Source organism: Macrobrachium nipponense, chromosome 19 (genome assembly GCF_015104395.2).
Source record: "Macrobrachium nipponense isolate FS-2020 chromosome 19, ASM1510439v2, whole genome shotgun sequence".
Taxonomy (NCBI): Eukaryota; Metazoa; Arthropoda; class Malacostraca; order Decapoda; family Palaemonidae; genus Macrobrachium; species Macrobrachium nipponense.
In genome coordinates, this window is record NC_061088.1 from 29,735,175 (window position 1) to 29,758,663 (window position 23,489).

At 40.9% G+C, this 23,489-nt stretch overlaps 1 protein-coding gene across 1 annotated transcript in view; it reads right to left on the reverse strand.

Moving 5' to 3' along the window:
* Positions 1-984: 984 nt before the first annotated feature.
* LOC135215529 (NADH-ubiquinone oxidoreductase 49 kDa subunit-like) overlaps positions 985-23,489 on the reverse strand; it is a 198,304-nt gene continuing 175,799 nt past the window's right edge. Inside the window, 3 exon segments of the mRNA XM_064250359.1 lie at positions 985-1,403; positions 1,715-1,860; positions 21,219-21,348. Of these exon segments, the coding sequence (XP_064106429.1) occupies positions 1,274-1,403; positions 1,715-1,860; positions 21,219-21,348 (406 nt within the window). The 3' untranslated portion in view covers positions 985-1,273.

Below are 23,489 nucleotides of genomic sequence, written 5' to 3' on the forward strand. Positions count from 1 at the left end.
CATTTACCTTCATTTTGCAACAAATTGGAAGTCTCTAGCACAATATTTCGATTTATGGTGAATTTTTGAAAAACACTCCTTACATCCGTGCGGGTAACTGCCGAAAATCTCAATAGAAATTCTTTCGTCACTTTGTCGTAATGTTTGCACCATTTTATATTAGCTGTTACATAAAGTTTTATATATGAAAATGTGCACAATTTCATGTGGAATACATAAATCACGACAAATAGAAAAAATTTGACCTTCGGTCAGCTTTAACTACCGCAATGGTCGAAAACTACAGTTGTAAGCTAAAACACTTACAGTCTAGTAATATTCAATCAATTAACTTCATTTTGCAGCAAACTAGAAAAATCTAGCAAAATATTTCGATTTAGGGTAAATTTTTTATAAAAACTTTTTTTAAGTCCGCTCGTTACGAATTCGTACATCATTTTGTGATATTTTCCGTGTTGCTTTGATCGTTTTACAATTTGTTATATACCAAAATCATCGCAATTTAGTGTACAATACAACGAAAAAAATTAACTAACTTTAACCGTTTTGCTCACAGCGCGATTGTATACAACTATATATGAAATTTTTTTTTTCGCGCTGTCATATATTCCAATATTTATATATAATTACATTTTTTTCATTTCTGATGGTTGCATACTAAACTTCAGGCAATGACAAAATAAGGAGCCAAAAATGAACTCTTAATCTTAAAAACTAAGCATGCCGAACGCCTCCGGCATACGAGAGACACTGGTAAATAGCGGCTCGGCGTTTAATGGTTAATAATTACACCTTATAGTTGTTAACAATCACAATTTTGCAATTACAAAGTGTCCGGTTTCACACAATCCAGGCTGTGTATTGTTCTTGATTAATACACAAAACTTTTCATCATTTTGAGCAGATAAAAATATACCCGGTAAAACGACAGTGATACAATCCAGGAAAAAAGTAAGTTATTTTGAAGGTAAGTAAACAAATATACGCATTAAAAAACTTGCTTTATTAACAATAAAGCATATTAAATATTATATATACAACACGCTTAGAGAGAAATTTAACAAATAATGAAGTGACAATGATTTCTACACAACCAATAGTGTTTTCCAAGAAAACTACACTGGTTCCCTGCATAGATCTGATACACTTGTCACTTCCTAGACATTTTCATTTTGCATGCACTTCTAAAAATAAAATTACTTTCATGTTGACATAAACACTTCTTTCACCATTATAGTGCATCATAAACTACAGAATAGTCTCCTGCTAAAAGTTAACGATCAACTTCTCCGAACACAATATCCAGGGTACCAATAATAGCTACAATATCTGCCAACATATGGTTTTTGCCAACCAAATCTGTAGCTGCCAAATGAGCAAATCCTGGGGCCTTGATCTTACATCTGAAAAGAAGAGGTGAATCAGACCCATACCCACAAGGTATCATTACACTAAAGTCTGCAAAACCTGAGTGCTGAGCTCTTATCATTTTGTAGTTTTGCTAATCTCTGATGAATGACAAAAACTCAAAAAAGGGATGGTTGTGCAATGATATACTGTTTCCAAGGGTAAATTATGCCTAAATTGCATATAGCATTGTAATTCAACTATACCTCTATCACAATCTCTTAACACTTCAGTTTTAAAGGTATTTCCAATATTTCATGCAAAATTTTGGGTTATGAGGATAAACACTTTGGAAAGAAAACATTACCTGTAAGGTTTTGAAGTTCCATCAGACACCAAGTAAACACCAAACTCTCCTTTAGGAGCCTCCACTGCTGTATATGTAGCACCTGGGGGAACCTGATATCCTTGGGTAAATACTTTGAAATGATGAATCAACGCCTCCATAGAAGACTGAAATGAAAACAATGTTTTTAAGAAAAGTTTCTCTTGAATAATTCACCTAACATTCATAATTTGTTTCTATGTGCATACAACCATGACCTTGTACACTGAGGAGTCTCCTTCAGTTAACTGGTGGATGTTGGAGAAAAGAATGAGTACACCCCTTACCTGCCCTACCTTGTTGCTCACTTCTTGGGCTGCCAGAAAGACAGCAGGTGCCCACACACTTCTCTGTATGCTTGTTACATTTTGGGATGAATAGCTTGCTAGCCTTATTACTTTGCAATAGTTTATATTTCCTTTGTGTGTTTCTTGCCTTTGTAGTAGTATTTTTATGTCTCTCTGGGTTTGTTATTTTTAGTTACCAAAGTGCTTTCAAGTTGAACTATGACTTAAATACTTCTTTTTGTGAATTCGACTGTATTTTTTCATTAATCCTAGGCAGTGTCAGGAGCATTTTTTTGTGTGAAAAACAGATTCCGTTTGTTACTCTTGTTCTACTATTTTTATAATAATACGAGATTTACGTATTTATCTTATATCAGCGTGAAAGCAGTAAAATGTGTTCTTTGATGACCAGTATTTTTTTAAAATACTTTTTCCTCCTATTATTTGCGGAGAGTTGCATCCATGTTGCTGATGCATGATAATTTATAGTAATTGCCAGCATTTTTTTTTTTCTCCAGGTTCAGCTACAACTGCAGCTTAAATTTAGCAGTACAGCACTGTACTATATTTTGCTTGCCAATATTTTCTCCACAGCAAATAAATGTATAATGCAAAAATATTCAAGTCCTGTTCTACTTAACGTCATTTGTAACATAACTACGGTAATTTTTAACTATCATATGATAGCTGAAATGCAAGCAAACCGTTATCAAATTCAGTTTGGTTGTTGTAGCAAAACAACTGTTTTCATTCAGTTGTGTTTGTTTGTATAGTGTTTTTACGTTGCATGGAACCAGTGGTTATTCAGCCAAGGGACCAACGGCTTTATGTGACTTCCGAACCATGGTTAGAGTTAACTTCTGTCACCAGAAATATACATCTCACACAACTCAATGTAATGCCCAAGAATTGAACTCGTGGCTACCGAGGTGGTACGCCAAAACCATACCGACCACGCCACTGAGGTGATTTTATTCAGTTGTGTATGGCTGTAGCATTTAAGCAATGATTATAATGCTACTAACGATACTTTTATCATTCTCTTTTGCTTTTTTAACTTAACTAGAAGATATGATAAATGAAGAGATGGAGGAAACGTTGGCAGTATGAAAAGGTGACTTTTTCTCTCATACGAGGCCAAGATTTACCAGTAAGTTCATGAACCTGACCATGGTAAATGATTAGGCAAATAAAATTCCACATTTTCATTAGTTATTACCTATTCGGGCATATAAATATGTGGCCGTGACACTGCCAAGGCATCATTAACAAGTCTAGGGCACTGCAAGGGGGATTATGGCACCTGTAGACTTTTGAATTTTGGTTAGCATCAATTTTTGCTTAGCATCAGGCCCCCAGGAATGGAACCCCTGTCATTAACTGAGGGCTGCCTGTATTAAGCGCCATTGATTTGAAAAAAATGGGAGGGGGGGAGAGGAGCCAATACTTCTATAGCCCATAAATTCACTAATGGCAACTTTTACACTGGCCAAAATCAAGATTTGGTAGCTCATGCAAACTTAGTATTGATTTTGACTTCCAGGGGGAATGTACTGCTTCTCTGTCTATTTATAAATTTGCTCATAAATATACCAAAGGGCTGCTGTTGGTTTTAGTTCTTGTCTTTTACGATAGTATGTCAGTTGTAAATGTAACTTTGCAAAGAAAAGTGCAGAGAAATATCAATTTACGCAAATAATTTTCAACAAAAATGCTAAGAATTTGTTACTGATTTTATTTCTTATGTTTTGATATTGTGTGAACTGTAATTATAATTTTGCAAAATAAAATAAAAAATTATTTATTAGAAAAAACATATAGAAGCTGGTAAAATTTACAACTGCCTTGTAAAAGAGGCCCCACAAGGGTTTGTAAATAGTCATTTTCAAATTCTTGTGGAAGGTGGGGACAATTTAAAAATAAAATTTTCTTTCACCAAGTGCATTTGCATATCTTCTTTCCAATGAGGTCTTTTTTCATAAATTGGCCGACCTCAAAGTTTACCCGGCCTGAGTAGCTGCATATTGATTTTTTTTTACCCGTCCACTAAGGGTTTACCGTTTACTTGATGAAGACCATTAATTCAGAAGACCCTGCCAGACCAAGTTCAACAAGAGGGTATCTCTATACTCCAGGACCATTTTCTGCAATGACTGCACTTAGACTTGTGTATGGATAAGTCGACTCACTTTGCAATCTTCATTGTTCCATTCCATGTCAGGTCAACTGTTTCCTTTGTCCTAGATTTCATTGTCGCACCACTATCATCCATTAAACACCATAGAATAACTTTTTCTGTCCTGCTACAGCCATAATGCCATTCTCTTTCTCGGCTGTTTTTCACAAGTTGCCGGAACCTTTGTTTCAATGTATTCTACCTCATACTGACTTTGGCAGGTTATTTTTCAAGCTTTTTTTGGAGATCTCATTGTAGGACATCTAGCAACTCAAGATCAAGGCATAATAAAAGAAAAACTAAAGTAAAGTTCTCAAGGGAAACTTTATCCAAAGCTCAAACTGAGGTAACAAAAAAAATTTAGGGCTACTTACAAATTTGATCCTACACTAAAACATGAATATTTTAGGAATTCCAGCTCAATAGACTGGAAAACCTCTTTCACATTTAAGTCATGAGCAACATTCAAGTTAGCATGTCACAGAAATTAAGACATGCGATAACCTGGAATCACTGTAACAGAAAGCACCAAACCTAATAAACAGACCGCAGTTGGTAATACAATCAAAGAGTGTAGAGTCTTCAAGACTTAAGGATTGATTCCTTAGCCAATCTCAAAAAGCCTCTGGCTTATAAAATATGGTTTATAGTCTCCACATGGTTAGTATAAGCCTGTTGAGGCTTTGATTGAATCTCCTCAAATGAGGCCCTCCGAGATCTTTCTTGAATGGCAAAAGGCAAGGAACATCTACTCCATTCCCTTAAAAGACCATCAGAGGTATCAATGTTATCTTTGAGTTCTCCAACAATTGCAAATAAAGGAAAATCATAAAGGTCTTGATTCAACCATTCTATGAAAAGCATTGACTGCCCATGGCAACAGCAGTAAACTAGGAGTTCTTCATATTGGACAGTTGTGAACAGATGAATGTTTGAGTCCCCAGAAAGTTCCACAACACCTGACCAAAAAGCAGATAAGAGACCATTCTGATAAAGACTTTGCCCTTTCCTGCTAACCTCATCTGCAATACGACTCTTTCTTCCTGGAATGAACTATGGTAGAAGAATGATGTTTTGGACTGTTTTAAGAAGTTTCTCTACTAGCCTGAGCAGATCTTTTGATTGTGTGCATCCTTCCCTCCTTGTGTAGGAAGGAGGTTTTAATTATTGGAGTAGACTGCAATTATTTTGTCTCTACCTAAAACGTTCTGCTTGCAAAAGACTTCCAAACTGCTGAAGGTTCTAGGTTGCTAATGTTGTATTGACTAAAAAGTGAGACTCAAAAGTTATCTGATTTTTTTTTTATTTTGTTAATTAATTGTGTTTAAAATTTTGGTTTTGTTGTACTTGATGTGTGTCAGTATTTCATTCCACTTCTAACTGTCAATTGATTCTTCCCCACAGGTGTAGAAGCTTGCCATTCAGGTGAACTTCCCATTCAAGAGCTACAAACTTGAAACTTGGACACTGAATATTTTGTTTAATTTGATATGAAATTGACCAGAGTCATTTAATTTCAAATGTTTTGGATGAAAGCTCTTGGGAAAGTAATGTTTGTATAGATATTGTGCACCAGTGTTCCTTTTTGTTGATTATTGGAACTTATTGAGTGTTGTTTTCTTTGTTTAATAAAGAAATATTTTTATACAGAAGGATTTCACTTGTATAGTAATACTCTCCTTAATTTAAAAGAAGTCCTTTTTAGTTTTTGTTTTTTTGTTTAGAGAAAATAAATTACTTTTCCACTCTGGTTTTCATGGGATATGGATAACAAAATAACAGACCATATTTTACCAAAACTACTGTTTATGATCATACCAAAAACTCTAGGGGACTCTTGGGCCAGTTTAATCCCAAAATCTAACCCAAAATATTGGGGCTCTTCAAGCTGGTGCCCAGAAAACTGAAAACTGTGACAAGTATGCTGTGACCAGAAGAACCTGTAGGAACTAGGCAGCAGTATTACGTATAAGGCATCTTGTTACTTCAATGTGCATCTTGTGTTCCTCTACAGTCCAACTCCTTAACATTTTAATTATCCCCAAAATGGCTCCCAACCTGACCCCAGTGCACCAGAGGACATCAGCTCTGGACTCTTTTAGTCTAGAGGCAGACCCTTCATTAGCCTTGACTGATCTTCCCACCAACAGAAAAGAATCCAAAAGACCTGAAAGAATTACCACTAGAGTTGAGTCCAGAATATAAGACCTGTCCTAAGGCCTTGAAGTAAAACTGAATTAGTCTCCTCCTTGGACAGGCCATGTTGACAAAATTTTATAACAAGGCCATATAACCCACAAGAGACAGCCACTTCCTAGCTGGAGGCTTTCCTATAGGTGAAAATTCTATCTCACTAGTAATAGAAAATTGACAACAAATCTCTCTGCCACAAAAGCCCAAAAAGAGGGAGTTGTTCTTCATGCTCAAATAAACTATTGACTTCTTTTAGAAGAAACACAGACTTGTCAACATGATCAACATGCCTAGCATCAAAGTAAGATTCAGAGGACAATCCATTGCCTTCAAAATTGGCTGAAACAAGATGGTAAAAACTAACCAATCAGCCAAGTAATTTGAGAACTCAGATTCCTAGCATATGACTCCATCATGCTAATAGCAGCTAAACATAGGTGAATAAATGTGGCAACATGCTAGGACCAAAACACAGATTTCTGAATTGCAAGACCTTCCCTTCAAAGATACTTCCTTGACTGAAGATACACCAAGACATGGCGGTATGCATCCTGCATATTGATAGAAATCACTCAGTCGCCTGTCTGGATGGGCGCCAGACTGAACTGGATAGATTCACCATAAAGGAAGTCAGATGAATGAACTTGTTGATAATAGAAATATCCAATACAAGTCTCCCCCCCACCCCCCCTCCCCCCCGGAACAAGAAAAGGTTAATTGTAAAACCCTGGTGCCTTGTTAAAAAAATAATACTCGATCACCTCCTTGTGTAACATCTGTTACACTTGCCTCTGCAATTCATTCCCTTGAAATGTGAACCCTATCACCCTAAAAGGACTTACTATAAGCAGAAGAACTTGAAGATTGTTTGGATCAATATTCCAAGCAGACTTAGGTGCAGGACTGACTGCAGGTGCAGGCACACTATGACGGAAGGAAGACTTCAAAGTTTGTGCTGAAAGTTCCCTATTCTCCTGATGTGAGACACCTTCAGTGATGGTTTTCAACACTTTGAGGTTAATCAGACATTGATGAGGCACATCAAAAACAGCTGGAGTTACTTCAGACAAAAATGAACTCTACTGCTTCTGTTTCTTTACAACTGAGTTGGTAAGAACATAAGATGTGCTGGAAATAGCTCTATCAAGGCAAGGTAAATATTCTGCCTCATCAAAAACCATCACCTGTTCAGAACTGACATTTCACCAGGTGCAGTAAATAAGCAGGTGTGCTAAGAGAAAGTTCTGCAAAAGAAAGAAATTCAGTATAATTATATATGACTTCGTAAGCACTTTCACCTCACATAAGACCAAGGTTTTAAGAGCTCTCTGCTTCACTAATCAAACAGCTTGAAAAAAACTTGCATCTTGAATTGGAGCAGGATAAAGATGTGGCATAGTACCCATTACATAACTTGAAGCTCTATGCAGTTCCATGAAAATGGACACTAAAGCAGTCAGATTCTGCTTTAAGGGATAACACTTTTGCGATTGCCTCAAAATGCATCTTAACAGTATCAGATCACTTCAACATCTTACTTGCCTGAAGAGCAGGCAAGGTAAAAGCAGACAGGAAACAGCCCTCATGAACAGGATCATCCTTGGTAATAGAGGCAGGTAAAGCTAAGCAGCACAATCTATCAAGAGCTTAAAAACCAATGGAGAATCATCATAACCAGGGTCAAAATCTGTCATGTCTAAAGGAATAACCTGGCCAATAAAAACTAGTAGCAAATCCATGGACTGAAATGGTGAGGCAGTATGTGCCTTAGATGGTAATGTACAGTCATGCTCAAATGTGATGTTACATGACTCTTCATCTATTGTCCACAATCTTGGATGCAATGTAAAACAACAATTTTTAAAAGTAATTTGTATTTTTGCTAACATAAAAACCTGAGGTCTTTATAAATAGGATAAACTTTCAGTGAGCTGGAAACACAGCCATTAAACTTTTGCAAGGTGGTTATGGCAATAGCTATCAATGGTAGAGGCATAAGCACCGCCCACCAAGTGGGTACACATTCAATTCTAAGATAAAGTTGCTATACATAATCCATTTCAACAAGATTTTTTCATATTGAATTTTTTATTTTAGGAAAATATAGATTTCAAGAATACAGGAGGCCAGCGGTTAACGGAGCAATCGCTCAACGGCGAATCGGTTTTACGGCTGTCATTACAAATATTCATAAAAAATAAGGCATTTTAAGGTATTTTTGCGGCACAATTTTCAGTTAACAGTGTCGTTGTCTAACGAGTTCATACATTTGTAGAAATGCCGTTCAGACCATAAAGGTTATGCAAATTATATTAACAAATTTTATGGAGAGTTACTACATACGTATTAGGGTAAAATATATGCCTCTGATGCTGTTCTATACCGAAAATATTGAGTTACGCAAGTGCAAATTTAGCTATGGATGTGTCGATTTATAAATGTTCATGCTTTTATGTTTAAAATGTGTATGAAAATGTATTACGTAAAGGGTATTTTTATTTCTGCACAGAAATATGATACAAAGGCAGCTTTTGAAACTGTCCTTCACGTTATCAAATGCGATGTTTTTTCGTTCTTTCTTGTGAGCTGCCACCTGCCGCACTTCCGAAAATATAGTTAAAAAAAAGTGCAAATTAGCGATCAATGTGTCGATTTTATAAATGTTCATGCTTTTATGATTAAAATGTGTATGAAAATGTATTACGTATAGGGTATTTTTATTTCTGTGCAGAAATATGATAAAAAGGCAGCTTTTGAAACTGTCCTTCACGTTATCAAATACGATGTTTTTTCATGTTCGTTCTTGTAAGCCGCCGTCTGCCACTCTTCCGAAAATATAGTTAAAAAGAGTGCAAATTTAGCAATCGATGTGTCAATTTTTTAAATGTTTATGCTTTTATGTTTAAAATGTGTATGAAAATATATTAAGTATAGGGTATTCTTATTTTTGTACATAAATATGATACAAATTAAGGCAGCCTTTGTAACTACGCTCCATGTTGTCAGGGGATGTTTTTTCATGTTCGTTCTTGTCCGCCACTTCCAAAAAATGCATGGTGTTATTTTATTAATTATGCATCTTTTCCATAAATCCTTTAAAAAGTTATACATTACTTCGCTGTATCTAATAACATTGTATGTATTCTCACATTATTGTATTATAAAATACTACAGCAAATCTAAGCCAGTATTCCACGGAAGCGGCCAATGTGGTCTGAAATCAGCTGATGGCGAATACGAGTTTGTTTTGCCATGACACAATTCTGAGCGAATTCTCTTGCTTCTGGTTAGCATAAACGAATATCTAGATACTTGACTTATATGAGACAAGGTTATTTTTCCTTATACAACGTGTGTTTAGGTGGAAATATGAATTGAATGTGTCTCGTTGTGAATGTGAACTAACTTTTTTTTTTGTTAACAGATTACGTTGGCGCCATGTTTATTGTGTAAAAAAATTGTGATTCCGTTCGCAATTCTTTATATTATCATAATACAAACTTTACGTTATTTATCTTATATCAGCGTGAAACCCACAGTAAAATGTTTTCTTTCAAGCACAGTAGTTGTGATTAAAATTATTTTATCTCAATTTTATCTACGGTTGTGTTTGATGGCATACGTTTACTGGAGTTTTATCCTTGGTGCCGATGTACGATAATAGTCATTAGCAGCTTGAACAGTTTTCTCAGCTTCAGTTATAACTAGGTTTAAATTTAACAATATATTTCCCGATTGATCTTTGATCTATAGCGAATAGTTAATACATTAAGATATCTCGGTTCTATTCTATACATAATGCTTTTTATAACACCAACGGTAATAGTGTACTGTAGTACGATGTTTGAAATACAAGCCAAACGGATGTTATCCAATTCGGTTGTACTTGGAAAAAAAAAAGGTCGTTTCTCGTTCGGTTCTCGTTCGGTTGTTCATGGCTGTACACGTTCACGCAACGAGTATAACGTTAAAACAATACTTTCATCATTCTCTTTTGCTGTTATTGAACTTATGTTACTAGAAGATGGATAAAGTTAGGCTATTGTATAATTTGGTCTCTCATAAAATTGGACTATCATAAGACGAATTATCGTAACTTGAACACTACAGCTACTTGTACACTGTATAAACCTTATTAGTATATCTTTACATACTCTAGGCACCCAAAGGATTAAAGCTCTGCTTTTTTTCACTTTACAGTATTTATAATGCTATAATGTACTGTACAGTACTACTTACAGTAAATTCTATAGTACTATACTGCATAAATACAATTTTACTTATTGCGCCATTGTGGGATAACGGCGCCTTTGACTGGCCTAGAGTTTTGAAAGAGGGTGTGCAGCGGCCGTAGGCTTTAAAATCGCTTAGCATTGAAAATCACTTAGCGTCAGCGGCCAGGAACGGAACCCCTGCCGCTAACCGAGGGCCGCCTGTATCCAACAACATGATATCAGACAAAAAAGGGATTTTGACGAAGGAAAAATCTATTTCTGGGTGATTGGCTTGTGTCGCCCTATGAAAGGATCCTTAATATCATTCTTTCTAGGTAAAATTAATCTAAAATTACCAGAGAAAAACAAAATTAAGAAAATGTCAGTAAAACTGACTCGTTCACTCTTAAAAAGAAGTGTCGGTATGGCAATAGGGGCGAGTGGGAACACTACCACGAGACATTCACCAATTAGACCTTCCAATCAGAATCCCCACAAGAGAGAGCTGATACCAACGGGCGATGCGGCCGCTACTACTACTACTAGAGGACGCCACGGACAGCAGCGCCCCTAGCGGTCATCCTTAATCTAAGAACATCTTGTCCTGCAGGGGGGGGGCAATCAATACAGGGTGGGTTTCATAGGGCGACACGAGCCAATCACCCAGAAATAGATTTTTCCTTCGTCAAAATCCCTTTTCTGGGCTCAGCTCGTGTCGGCCTATGAAAGAGTACCAGAGAAACAGACAAGATGGGAAAAAAGGACAAATGAAAATCAGTTGTAAAATGAGGGATATAATATAAGTAAATCAGTTATTACAGCATATAAACTAAGTACTTAAGGCTAACTTATTTTAAACAATGACATAAAAGAAAGTTAGTAATGTAAAGTACTTAAAATTACAGTAAACATAGTAAATTACAATAATGCAGTGTAATTTTAACAAAATGGATTTACTTAGAACTTATTTACAAAATATACAAACACATTGTGTCCTACCCTAGCATAAAAATAAGGGTAGGTACACTGAAGTACATTATCAGTACATAGTGTGGATGTCCCTAGCAAAAAAATAAGGGACAATCCACTAATATTGATCTCAGCGGCTAAGGGCTAGGATATCCGAGTAGCATGGCGATAGGGTGAGGCATGTTTGGATGAGGTAGGTAGAGAGGAGACCTGGATCTATACTACGACTACTATACAGTATCAGGAGAAACAATGTTTCCCGCTGCTACTGCAGAAATTTTAAAGATTCCAAGGATTTTAGATAATGACGTTTAAAGACTGTCGGAGATTTCCATCCAGTATACTTTTTAAGATCCTCAAAGTTCATATGTTGAAAGTAATTAATTGAGGTGGCTACTCCCCTGATGTCATGTGCTTTTGGAAATGAATCAGGATTGGCTTGTTTAATGAAGTAAAGGATTTGTTGTCTAATACCTTTTACTGATAAAAGTACCACCTTTTCTCTCATGAGAGAGAACCTGAGGATCTTGAGGATGTACGAGATAGAAAGGCTCTTAAAGTTGATACTGGGCAGAGAGAAGGGTCTTGCGGAAGTGGGATGACTTTCCAAGGGGCCCACCTTGCAAGAGGATCCTCATTTTTAGCCAAAAAACTACGATCCGGAGCAAGCAGAACTTCTCCTGAGGGGAGGAATTCCACATGACCCGCATCTCTGGATAGAGCCGACAGTTCTGAAATTCTAGCTCCTGAAGCTAGGCTTAATAAGAATAATGTCTTTCTAAGAAGCATTATGAATGTACAAGACGAGTTGTCAGTATCTGAAGCTAGTTTGAGGACATCATTTAAGAACCATGAAACTGCAGTAGGCCTTTGAGAAGGTCTAAGTCTAGCACAGGCTTTAGGGATAGACGTGAAATAAGATTCAGTCAGATCTATCTGGAAACCTAACTGAAAGATCTTCTTCAAAGCCGATTTATGAGTAGTAATAGTGCTAGCTGCTAAAACCTTTTTCAAACAAGGATCTGAAAAGGATATAGCTAAATTAACTGTCATTGTTGTAGTGTTTGATTCTTTCAGGAAGGATGCTAATTTTTTAACAGCTGAGTCATATTGGTCTAATAGTTGACTCTCTCTTATCTGATTCTAGGAAGAGGATATTTTGTGGATCAATGTTAGCATCTTTATTAGCCGCAAACTTCATGAAGTCCATAAAGTTAGGGTCTGAAGAATTCCTGAGGAAGCGAACACAGTCCTCATTTGTACTGATTGTGACAGCTTGGGATTGGGAATCCGTTGAGGTCGGAGACCCAATTCCAGAAGCAGAGGATACCAGTTGCTCTTGGGCCAGTCCGGAGCAATCAGAGCTACTATTCCCTTGAAAGTCCTCAGCTTGCTCAAGACTTTCAAGAGGAGATTCACTGGAGGAAAAGCATAAATTTTTCTCCACTGATCCCAATCTAACGACAGGGCGTCCGTGGCATAAGCCAGAGGGTCCAGGTTGGGGGCCACATAGCAAGGGAGCTTGTGGTTCGCTTGTGAGGCGAAGAGATCTACTTGGAGACCTGGGACTCTCCAGCATATCCACCGGAATGACCCGTCGTCTAGGGACAATTCTGATTCCGAGGGACTGACCGGGACAAAGCGTCTGCTATCACATTTCTTACCCCCGCCAGGTGAGTGGCGGACAGATGCCATTTGTGTTTGTTAGCTAGGGCAAAGATGGCTATCATGACATGGTTCACATGCTTGGATTTGGACCCTCCCTCCTCTGTTGATGCAATGAACTACCACTGCACTGTCCAAAACTAGTCTTAGATGAGACTTTTTCGGGGGAAGCAGTCTCTTCAAGGTAAGAAATACTGCCATTGCTTCCAGAACATTTATGTGGAGCTGGCGTAATTGAACTGACCAAGTCCCCTGAACCTGTTTGAACTGAGAATATCCCCCCCACCCGGACAGGGAGGCATCCGTGTGAATGGTTAACACTGGAAGGGGATATTGAAGGGGTACCCGCTTGGCTAAGTTCTTTACTTTTGACCATGGACGGAGTTGATTGCGAAGGATCTGTGGAATTACTGACAACTTGTCTCGAGATTTGGCGTTTGCTCTCGATCGCCAAACTCTATTTATATCTTTTAGCCTTGCTTTCAGGAGGATATCTGTCACTGAAGCAAACTGAAGGGACCCTAGGATTCTTTCCTGGCTTCTCCTTGATGTTTGCTTGCATTTGAGAAAATGTCTGACAGACTTTGCTATTTCTTTCCGTTTGGCCACTGGAATTGACAGATTGTGGGAAGACAAATCCCATTGGATTCCTAGCCACTGAAAACGAGACTCCGGAGTAAGTCTGGATTTCGTTTTGTTTATCTGGAACCCCAGATGTTTCCAGAAAGTGAACTACCTTTTTGGTGGCTTTGAGGCATTCCTCGACTGTTGGTGCCCAGATCAACCAATCGTCGAGGTATGCTGCTATCATTATTCCCTGAGCTCTCAATTGCTGCACAACTACTTCTGCTATTTTCGTGAATACCCTGGGGGCTACATTCAGACCGAAGGGCATCACTTTGAATGAGAATGTCTGATTTCCTAGCCTGAATCCTAGGAATGGGCAGAAGTGTCTGGCTATAGGGATATGATAGTATGCGTCTGTAAGATCGATGGAGCATGTGACGGCTCCACGAGGAAGTAAGGTCCTTACTTGCGAGAGGGTAAGCATCTTGAACTTGTCGCAACGAATGAAGAGTTTAGCCTTGACAAGTCTAAGATTACCCTTCTTTTTGTTGAGCCTTTCTTTGCAGGCGCTGAATAAGCGACCTTGAAATTTTAGATGCCTTGACTCTCGCAATAGCTCCTTTCTGAAGGAGTTCCTCCGCATAATCTGTCAATTCCTTTGATGGTACTTGGCGGAATGATTTGATTGGAGGGGGATCTTTGATCCAACTCCAACCCAATCCTTTGGACACTATGCTCTGTGCCCAATTGCTGAACCCCCACCTGTGACGGAAGAGGAACAGCCTCCCTCCTACCTGGGGAGCATCATTGTTGATGGGCGGGTTGACCACCACGCCCTCCTCTGAACTGCTTACTCTTGTCGCCCTCCCTGCGCCCACGCTGGCGAAAGTAGCCTCTCGCCCTACCTCTCGATTGTCTATTAAAGGGAGGGTAGGCCTGACCTTCATACATAGGGTTGAAGGCCGCGAGAGTGCGTAGGAGTCGAAGGTTGTGACTGAGGAGACAGCAGGAGGATGGCTGGTTCTGCTTTGATGTAGAAGGTTGTCCCTGTTGGGTAACCGGGACGGCCTGAACGAATTGCTGCTGTTGCTGGTGTTTCTGGTAAGGCTGGAACCTTTTACCAGACTTCTTTGGTTTCTTACCAGCAGTGGGGACGGATTCTTGCTTTCCTCTTAGATGAGATACCCCACCTAGCTCTAAGGCTCTGGTTGAGCCTAGCAGCCTCGTGGTGCCTCCCCCCCCACCTCATTACAGCGGACTCTGGGAAGAGATCCGCCTCCCCACATGCTGGAAGCCAGGAGTCTATTAGGTTCGTGCCTAATAGTGCACTCCTGCAGAACGTGCTTTCTTCGGCAATTCCTCCTAGCTTGGAAGAAGTCGAAAGCATCCGTTCTGAACCGTCTGAAGCTGGGACTTGGCCAAAATCTTAAACAAAGGTTCCGTGCCATACGAGAGAGCAGCCATCTCTGTGATAATCAGAGAATTGAGGGACCTGCCAACCTAGTTCGAGCGTCGAACTCCGCCTGAATCAAGGAATCAGGCAGCCTTGGGAGCTTTTCCGCCGAACTGGTCCATGGCGCAGTCCGGTTTGAGCTTACCAAGCGTGAACGTGGCTGGCAAGTTCTCCCACAATTCTCCGAAAGCTGGGAAGAGCGGAGAAGTAGACTCTGCTTTCCCTTAGCTGTGGCATGGGCTCATCCTTGAGGACTGCCTGAAGAGTCGTTTCTACTATTTTTTGTAGCGAACGGTAAAGAGAAGCCTCCTCCTCCGTCGCAAAAATATTGAAGGACCTCTTGAAAGCCTGGAGCTTGGTGTTGGTACACTCCAGTCCTCAAGGCAGTGAACCCATTCGCGTTGAGCATGATCTCTACTGTAGAGAACGTTCTCCCTGAGATCTTGTCCTCCCTAGTAAGCGCCGCTACGGTCAGCCTAGCATAGCCAATGAAAAAAGGCTGCGTCAATCCCGGAGGATAAAACTCGAAGTCCTCAATCCTTCGAGTTCCACACTCCGGGATAGAGATCTTCTTCTTCTTCTTCTTAGCTTTTTCCCACCCATTTTTATATGGGTCGCCGTTTCGGATGAGCCGTTTCCATCTATTTCTATCTTGCACTTCTGCCTCATCAATTCCCTTCTCATGTAAATCTCCTCTCACACAGTCCTTCCATCTCTTTCTTGGTCTCCCTCTCTTTCTTCTTCTTGCACCTCCACTCCCATATATGTCCTCCCAGCGTGGTCCTCATCTCTCCTCAACAGTGTCCATACCATCTCAGCCTCCCCTCCTGCACTTTCTTTGATACTTCACCACCTTAGTTTGACCCCCTTATGTAGTCATTTCTGATCCTATCCACTCTTGTTACCCCAGACATCCACCTAAGCATTCTCATTTCTGCCACATCCATCTTCTTCTGCTCTGCTTTTCTCATGCTTGCTGTTTCCGTACCATACAGCATTGCTGTTCTTACCACCGTCCTTGTGAAATTTTCCTTTAACCTAAGCGGCACTCTTTTGTCACAAAGAACTCCCGAGGCCGCTCTCCACCAGTTGTTCCAGCCTGCCTGTACCCGATGTTTTTTACTTCTTCTTCCATACTTCCTCCATCGTTAACAAAGATCCCAAATACTTAAACTTATCAACTCTCTTTATTTGCTCTCCACCAAGCTGAATACTTTCTCTATCATCCCCCCTCAGTGGTGGTACACATATATTCTGTCTTGGATCTACTTATTCTCATTCCTCTGTCCTCCAGTACTTGTCTCCATCTTTCCAATTTCACTTCCAGATCTTCCCTGCTCTCTGCACACAGAACAATATCATCCGCATACAATATGTTCCATGGTACTGTCCTCCCTTACTTCCTCTATTATAACATCCATCACTATGTTAAAGATAAATGGGCTCAGAGCCGACCCTGGTGTAATCCTACTCTCACCTCAAAACCTTCTGTCTCCCCAACACTGCTCCTCACTCTGGTAAATACATTCCGGTACATCTCTTGTATCAATCGCACATACTTCTCTGGCACCATCTTCTCCCTCAGGCTCCTCCATACCTCTTGTCTCGGGACTCTGTCATAAGCCTTTTCAAGGTCAATGAATACCATATGTAGGTCCCTTTGTCTTTCCCCCGAATTTCTCCATTATTTTGTTTCCTCAGACAAATATCCATCTGTTGTTCCCCTTCCCTTCATAAATCCCATCTGCTCTTTACCTATTTGTACTTCTTCTCTCAGTCTAGCATCTATCATCCTTTCCAGTATCTTCAAGTGTGGGACATCAATTTAATGCCCCTATAATTACCACACTCTTGGACATCGCCTTTCCCTTTAAAAATTGGGATCAATATACTCCCACGCCACTCATTTGGTATCTTTTCCTGTTCAAGGATCTTTATCATAAGATCGTACAGTATATCCACTCCTTCATCTCCTAATGCTTTCCATGCCTCCACCGGGATCATGTCTGGTCCGGTTGCCTTCCCATTCTTCATCTTCTTCGTGCATTTATACCTCTTGCCTAGAAAACCTCATTACCATGCCAATGTTCACTTGCCCATCCTCTCTTATTAGTCTATTATTTTCTTCATTTAACAACTGTTCGAAATATTCTTTCCATCTCTTCACAATGTCTTCCTCCTTTCTAGCACTACACTCTTGATTCTTTATTTGTTTGATGTGTGTTATATCTTTGGTGCTCTTATTTCTAGCCTTTGATAGCTTCATCATCTTCTTTAATCCTTCCTTTGTCCCAGCTCATTATACACATCATCATACGACTTGCTTTAGCTTGGGCTACCACCTTTTTCACCACCTTGTTTTTCTCTTCTGTACCTATTTCTGTCTTCCACGGACTGTGACTTCTTCCCATCTTTTCTTGCCTCCTTCTTATCTTTTACTACTTTCTCAATGTCTTCATCCCACCACCAACTATCCTTTTTTCTTCCCATATGATACCAGATGTCTCTCCTAGCAGCTCCTTTCCATGCTTCTTATTACTGCTGCATTTCGTGCCACCATTCTTGAACATCTTCATCCCTATATCAATATCCTCCAAAACCCTCCTCTTAAACTCTCTCTTCTTATCCCCTTCCTTCTGTAATTCGTACCATTTAATTTTCCTTATCCCTTTAGCTTTGGTTTTTCTTTCCCTTTTCAACTTCAAGTCCATACATAGCAGCCTGTGTTTGGGGGGCTACATGGTCGCCTGGAATAACTTTGCAGTTCTTGACCTCCACCAGATTTATCCTTTTATACAAGAAATAGTCTATCTGGGGGAATCTTCCCCACTCCTATATGTTATTAGGTGTTTCCGGGATAGAGATCATACATCCTTAAACGGAGCGTAAGCGGCCACTCTCCATGGGTTCTCCATGGAGAAAGCTGGTAGTGACTCATATGGTGGAAGCTGGAAAATACCAGCACTTGTTACTGGGGAGACTGGAAGAGGGACCTGAGAGAGCCCGCTACTCGGTCCTCATTCTCTCTAACTCTGTTAGAGAGATCTTGGATGGACCTGGCCCCGAATCTGAGAAACAGGATTGTTGCTCCGACAGTTGGTTCGCGGAAAACATTTTTCTGCTCGAACTTGTTCCTAGGGCGGAGACTTGAGAGCCAACCATCTCACCCACTGTTGCATCACCACTGCTGATAAGCAGTGGGATCAAAGGTGCTATTGGTCCCGCTACTCCAACCGGCGTTACCGGAGTGGATGCGGTGGATCGGCCGGAGAAGGCATTGGCTCTGGCGGGAGCGCGAGCCTTCTCCTTAGAAGACTTGCTTCTAGAGCTCTTTGAGTATGAAGAGCTCGGCTTGGCCTTCACCGCGTTCAGCATAGGAAGTCGAAGACTTCTTAGCTGAAGAAGACGACGACGACTTTTTAGAAGTCGTCTTAACCAGGGTCTTCGGTTCTCTCTGTCCCTTCACCTTTGGGGGTACAGAGAGAGCGGGAGAGCGGGTAGGGATCTCAGATCCCACAAAGCCTTGGAAAGAAGCAGTAGAAGAAGGGACAGGAGAAGATCCAGGAGCGCCCAAGGAAAGACCTTGGGCACCCGACACACTACCTCAACCAACAAATCCTCAGCACCTACCGCCATAGGCTCAATGTTAAGGTCCAAGGTTGCGACGTCCGGGACCGACTCTTGCGTGGCCACGACCCCGAAGACTGCTGCATCTCCTGCTGGATGGAGGCTATGAGAGGGCTGCGGCTATGGGGTCACATACCCTGTTGACTTGCCACCGGGGAAAATGAATCTGAACTGGACCGGAGCTTCTTGTCTAAAATGTAAGGCTGGCCTTTGGCGGCATTCTTCCCGAAGCCGCCCACCCACGCTTTCAGGGTTGCTAGAGCGACCTCCCTCACACCAGCAGCCTGAAAGAAAAGGCGAAATGAGCTTCTAATGGCGGGACGGGGTTAACAAGCTTATGTCTAAGAGTTGTTAGTAAGACGATAAAAAAGTCTATAATCGACTTACCCCCTCCACCAGCTGACTGGCCAGGTCGTAACAGATGGCGCAGGCTTCCGGGTGCCAGACGATCATATCGTTGTAAGGCGTGGCACACGGAGCGTGAGACCTGCACTCATCGTGGGCGCAGGGGTCGTACAACGTCGCGTTGCATCCAAGGACCTGACAGTTGGTAGCCTGTAAGTGGAAAGATACATAAGTATCAGGAGAACACTTACAGCCTAACATTTTGCTCCGCTGGTGCCGGAGCGAGAAAGTTAGATTAAACCAGAGCCCCGCCATAATACGTGTGGTAGTAATATGGTTGGTTGTCCTAGGCTACGCCGGAGACAAGAGATAGAATCCAACCAGGTGTGGTGGTGAAATGAAACCACGACGGATAACGGCGGAGATGGTATACATATAAAATAAATAAAATTATAGAAATCATCGTAAAACTAGGGTATATCCTTAAAAATAACAATAATTATCAAACCTTTCCCCTCCCGTCTACTAGAAGAGTGCCCGGTAAGAAGCAAGCTCCCTTCCGGTAGCGGGGAGAAAGGTAAGGATATAGTAGGCAAGCAATCGACCACTAGTAGTGGACCACCCCGCCCGCTGGCGGAGCCAGTAATCTATAACCAAAGTGCCCCAGCTGCGGAACGGAAGGCTCCGTTCGTTACAGAGAGGGAAGGTGGCTGAGCAACTGGGGATGGGGGGGGGGGGGGGGGAGGAGTGTCTCGGCGTAACACGGCGGGAGAGAGAGAGGGGGGGGGTGGCCTACTCTCCGTCCCAACAACTACCCGCGTCGGTGACGCCGTACCCGATGAGTGGTCGCCCTATACCCCCCCCCCCGCTGGGGTGAGAACCCCTGGCCATCCTCAGAGAGGGAGGGAGGAAGGCAACTGAGGTTGTCATGGCAACCAAGGGGTCCCCCAGACCCCTCCCTATACCTGGTAGGGAGGGAAGGGGAAGGGTAAGGTGCGATGGAACACGTGACCGCAAGTGGCCTAAGCCGCGATAGCAACACAACCGTGGAAGGGCCACGTGAACCAGGCTGTACCAATACATGGGACAATGCACCCCCTAGGCTAGCCTAACACCCTAAATAGAACTAAAATTACATCGTAAAGATGAAAAGACACTTTTAGGTAGAAGGAAAAGAAGCCCAGGAGGAGCAAACTGTTCCGAGGAACAGAAGCCTACTCGGAGCCAGCGATAGCCGATGAAAGAGCAAGAGCCGGGATGCTGGGCTAGAAAACAACAGGGGGGAATATGCCCTAAAATACCAAACAAAGAGAAATGGTAAATAGGGCTAACCTAGCTAAAGGAGCGATGTAAAAAACGATGCAACGTGATATAGTAAGCCCCATAAGTTATAAAGAAAGTCCCAGTCTGGTAAGACCGTGGGAATTCTTAACGAGGCAGCATGGAGCCGCCACGAGTCGACCGGGAAACCGTATATGACCTATTAGAAGGAAAATACTGGTTCCTGGAAGACTAAAATACAGTAAAACACTACTTATGAGGCACTTAACTTAGCCGTTGCGATGGCAGCACGTTCCATGACGGATGATGAGATAAATCCCGAGAAAAGAGCACAAGCAAGAAAATGCGTACGAACGCTGGCGCTAATAATTAAGGATGACCGCTAGGGGCGCTGCTGTCCGTGGCATCCTCTAGTATTCTGATTGGAAGGTCTAATTGGTGAATGTCTCGTGGTAGTGTTCCCACTCGCCCCTATTGCCATACCGACACTTCTTTTTAAGAGTGAGCGAGTCAGTTTTTCACTGACCATTTTTCCTTAATTTTGTTTTTCTCTGGTAATTTTTAGAATTAATTTTACCTAGAAAGAATGATATTAAGGATCCTTTCATAGGCCGACACGAGCTGAGCCCAGAAATATAATTTTATCATTCTCATATATATCTGCTTATACTGACCACTTCAATTCTATTATAAATCTGTTCATACTGACCTTCATTTCACTTCTGTTGGGAGGGGTCACCTTGGCATCGTCAACACGCACCTCTCCTGGGGGCATTTGGTTCAAGCATTGCTCAACGATATGGAGTGACTGACGCATCTCTTCCACACGCATCAAATACCTGTACAGAAGCAGAATATGGAAGAGAAAGCTTAAGCAAACTGTTAAGATCCACCCCCCCCCCCCCCCCCCAAAAAAAAAAAAAAAAAAAAAAAAAAAAAAAAAAAAAAACAATCAGTAATAATTTTAGAGATAGTATACAGTCCATTGAAAAATTTGCAAATTGGTGAAACTGAAAGATGTGTTCCACAAAAATTTGCACCAAAGTAAAGAGTGAAAAAGTGGGGGTATTCTTTACTAAACGTATTTACATGGTAGATTTTCAACATTTTCTTTAACAAGCAATCTTGTGAAACATGACATTTGCATAATTAAGTTTTATATATACTTACCAAATAACTACACAAGTTCCACTTATAAAACAGCTGGAATTCAAAATTTTGCATGTAATACTTCAAACAACTGTATGGGTTCATATTTCAACTAGCAGGAAAATAGGAACGACAGTAAGCAGAAAACTGTTTGTTCATGCCTAATGTCCATCAGCAGGGAGTAGGGTGGGCTCCAATGAAATAATTACTTGGTAAGTATATATATTAAACATTATTTTTTATAAAAACATCTTTTGTATATAAGTAACTTACCAAGTAATTACATAGCTGATTCCCACATTGATAGAAGGTGGGAGACATGGACATATACTACTCCAAAATATTACATATAATAAATAGTAATAAAAAAAGTTGCCAACACTGAATACAATGCTTGTTGTTTCCTTATCAGTTCAGAAAGCTACTGGGATACTGCCTCTAGTTGGTCATCTTAACCTGTAAAGGTGTGGCGGTATTGCCAAGTGTCACCTACTACATAAGAGGCAGCTTTACAGCAAAATTCACGTACATATGCTGGTAAAGCATGATAGGTGTCTGCCCTTGCCCTGGGTGCAGCACCAAATTAAAACAACCATACAATATTGTCAACTACACCGAGATAAACCACAACCCATCCACCGAGAGTGGCGGGTGCTTCAGATGCATTACACGCCCAAGCTCCACAAACTTGATACCTTATTACTAGGTGAAAAGATAGTAGGAAAAAATCCTATGCTTCCCTCTGCTATACCATGCCAGTCACTAGAAATGGTCTGAACACTTAACTTCCATAAAATCATTGAGAAACTAAGAACGACTACATTCCAAGTAGTAGTTTGAAGGCAGAATGGACGTATGAGGCAAAATTATAAGCTAAAGGGGTAGAGGTTATTCTGTCATCCTTAGCTTTACTTAGAAGGCAAACTGCCCTCCTAATTCTGAGTGTTCCTCAAGGTAAAAGTCAATAAGGGTTATATGTTCTAGCCAGTGAATGAAATGGATCTTGCCACATTGCTATATGTAATCTCCAAATTAACAGTGACCTCCCTATTCTCCCACAGAGCTGGAGAGCACTTTGGACACTCAGACAACGATCTGGTGTCAGGCTGTAGCTATTGCCAGAAGTGCTGTACTCTACTCGTGTTAGGAGCTCAGGGCTAGAGGGCACTCGTGAGAGCTAGCAGGAACTCAGAGCAAGCTCGAGGCTTGTGGCTCTGGAAGCTCTATAGCTGGTGTCAGACAGTAGCCGACACCAGATTGTAGCTCTTGCCCAGAGAACTGGTTATCAGACAAGTTAGAACCTAAAGGCACTGTAAAGCCCTATCACTGGAAGCCAGAATTTAGTTGGCTCCAGACGAGTTGGGTGCCACAAGATGATTCAGAATGGAAGTAAGACATTAAGCCTGAAAGCTAAAGAAGAGGCTGGCCTGATGTCCTTAGCTTTCCCATAAAAAGCAAATGTTCTTGAGCATACCAAAAATAACCCCTCTCAGAGAATGATCTTAATCCGACCCTGTTCAGGTAAAACCCGAAAGCTGCAGCTGGACAAAGGGTTTTCTATCCTTCAGAGCCAATGATGTCTGTTAACCCTTAATGGATGGATCCCGTTATATGAGTAGCAATAACAGGTTTTGGGTGGTGGATGGATCCACTCATGGTGAGCATCAACCTTAAGCACCATCGACTTGAAGGAATCAGGCAGTTAAGAGTTCCCATTATTTCTATAGCCCATAAATTCACTATATATTGGCAACTTTTAAGACTGGCTAAAATCAAGAAGCAGGTGGCTCATGAGCTAGTTGTGGTCTTGACTTCAAGGGAGTAAATACTG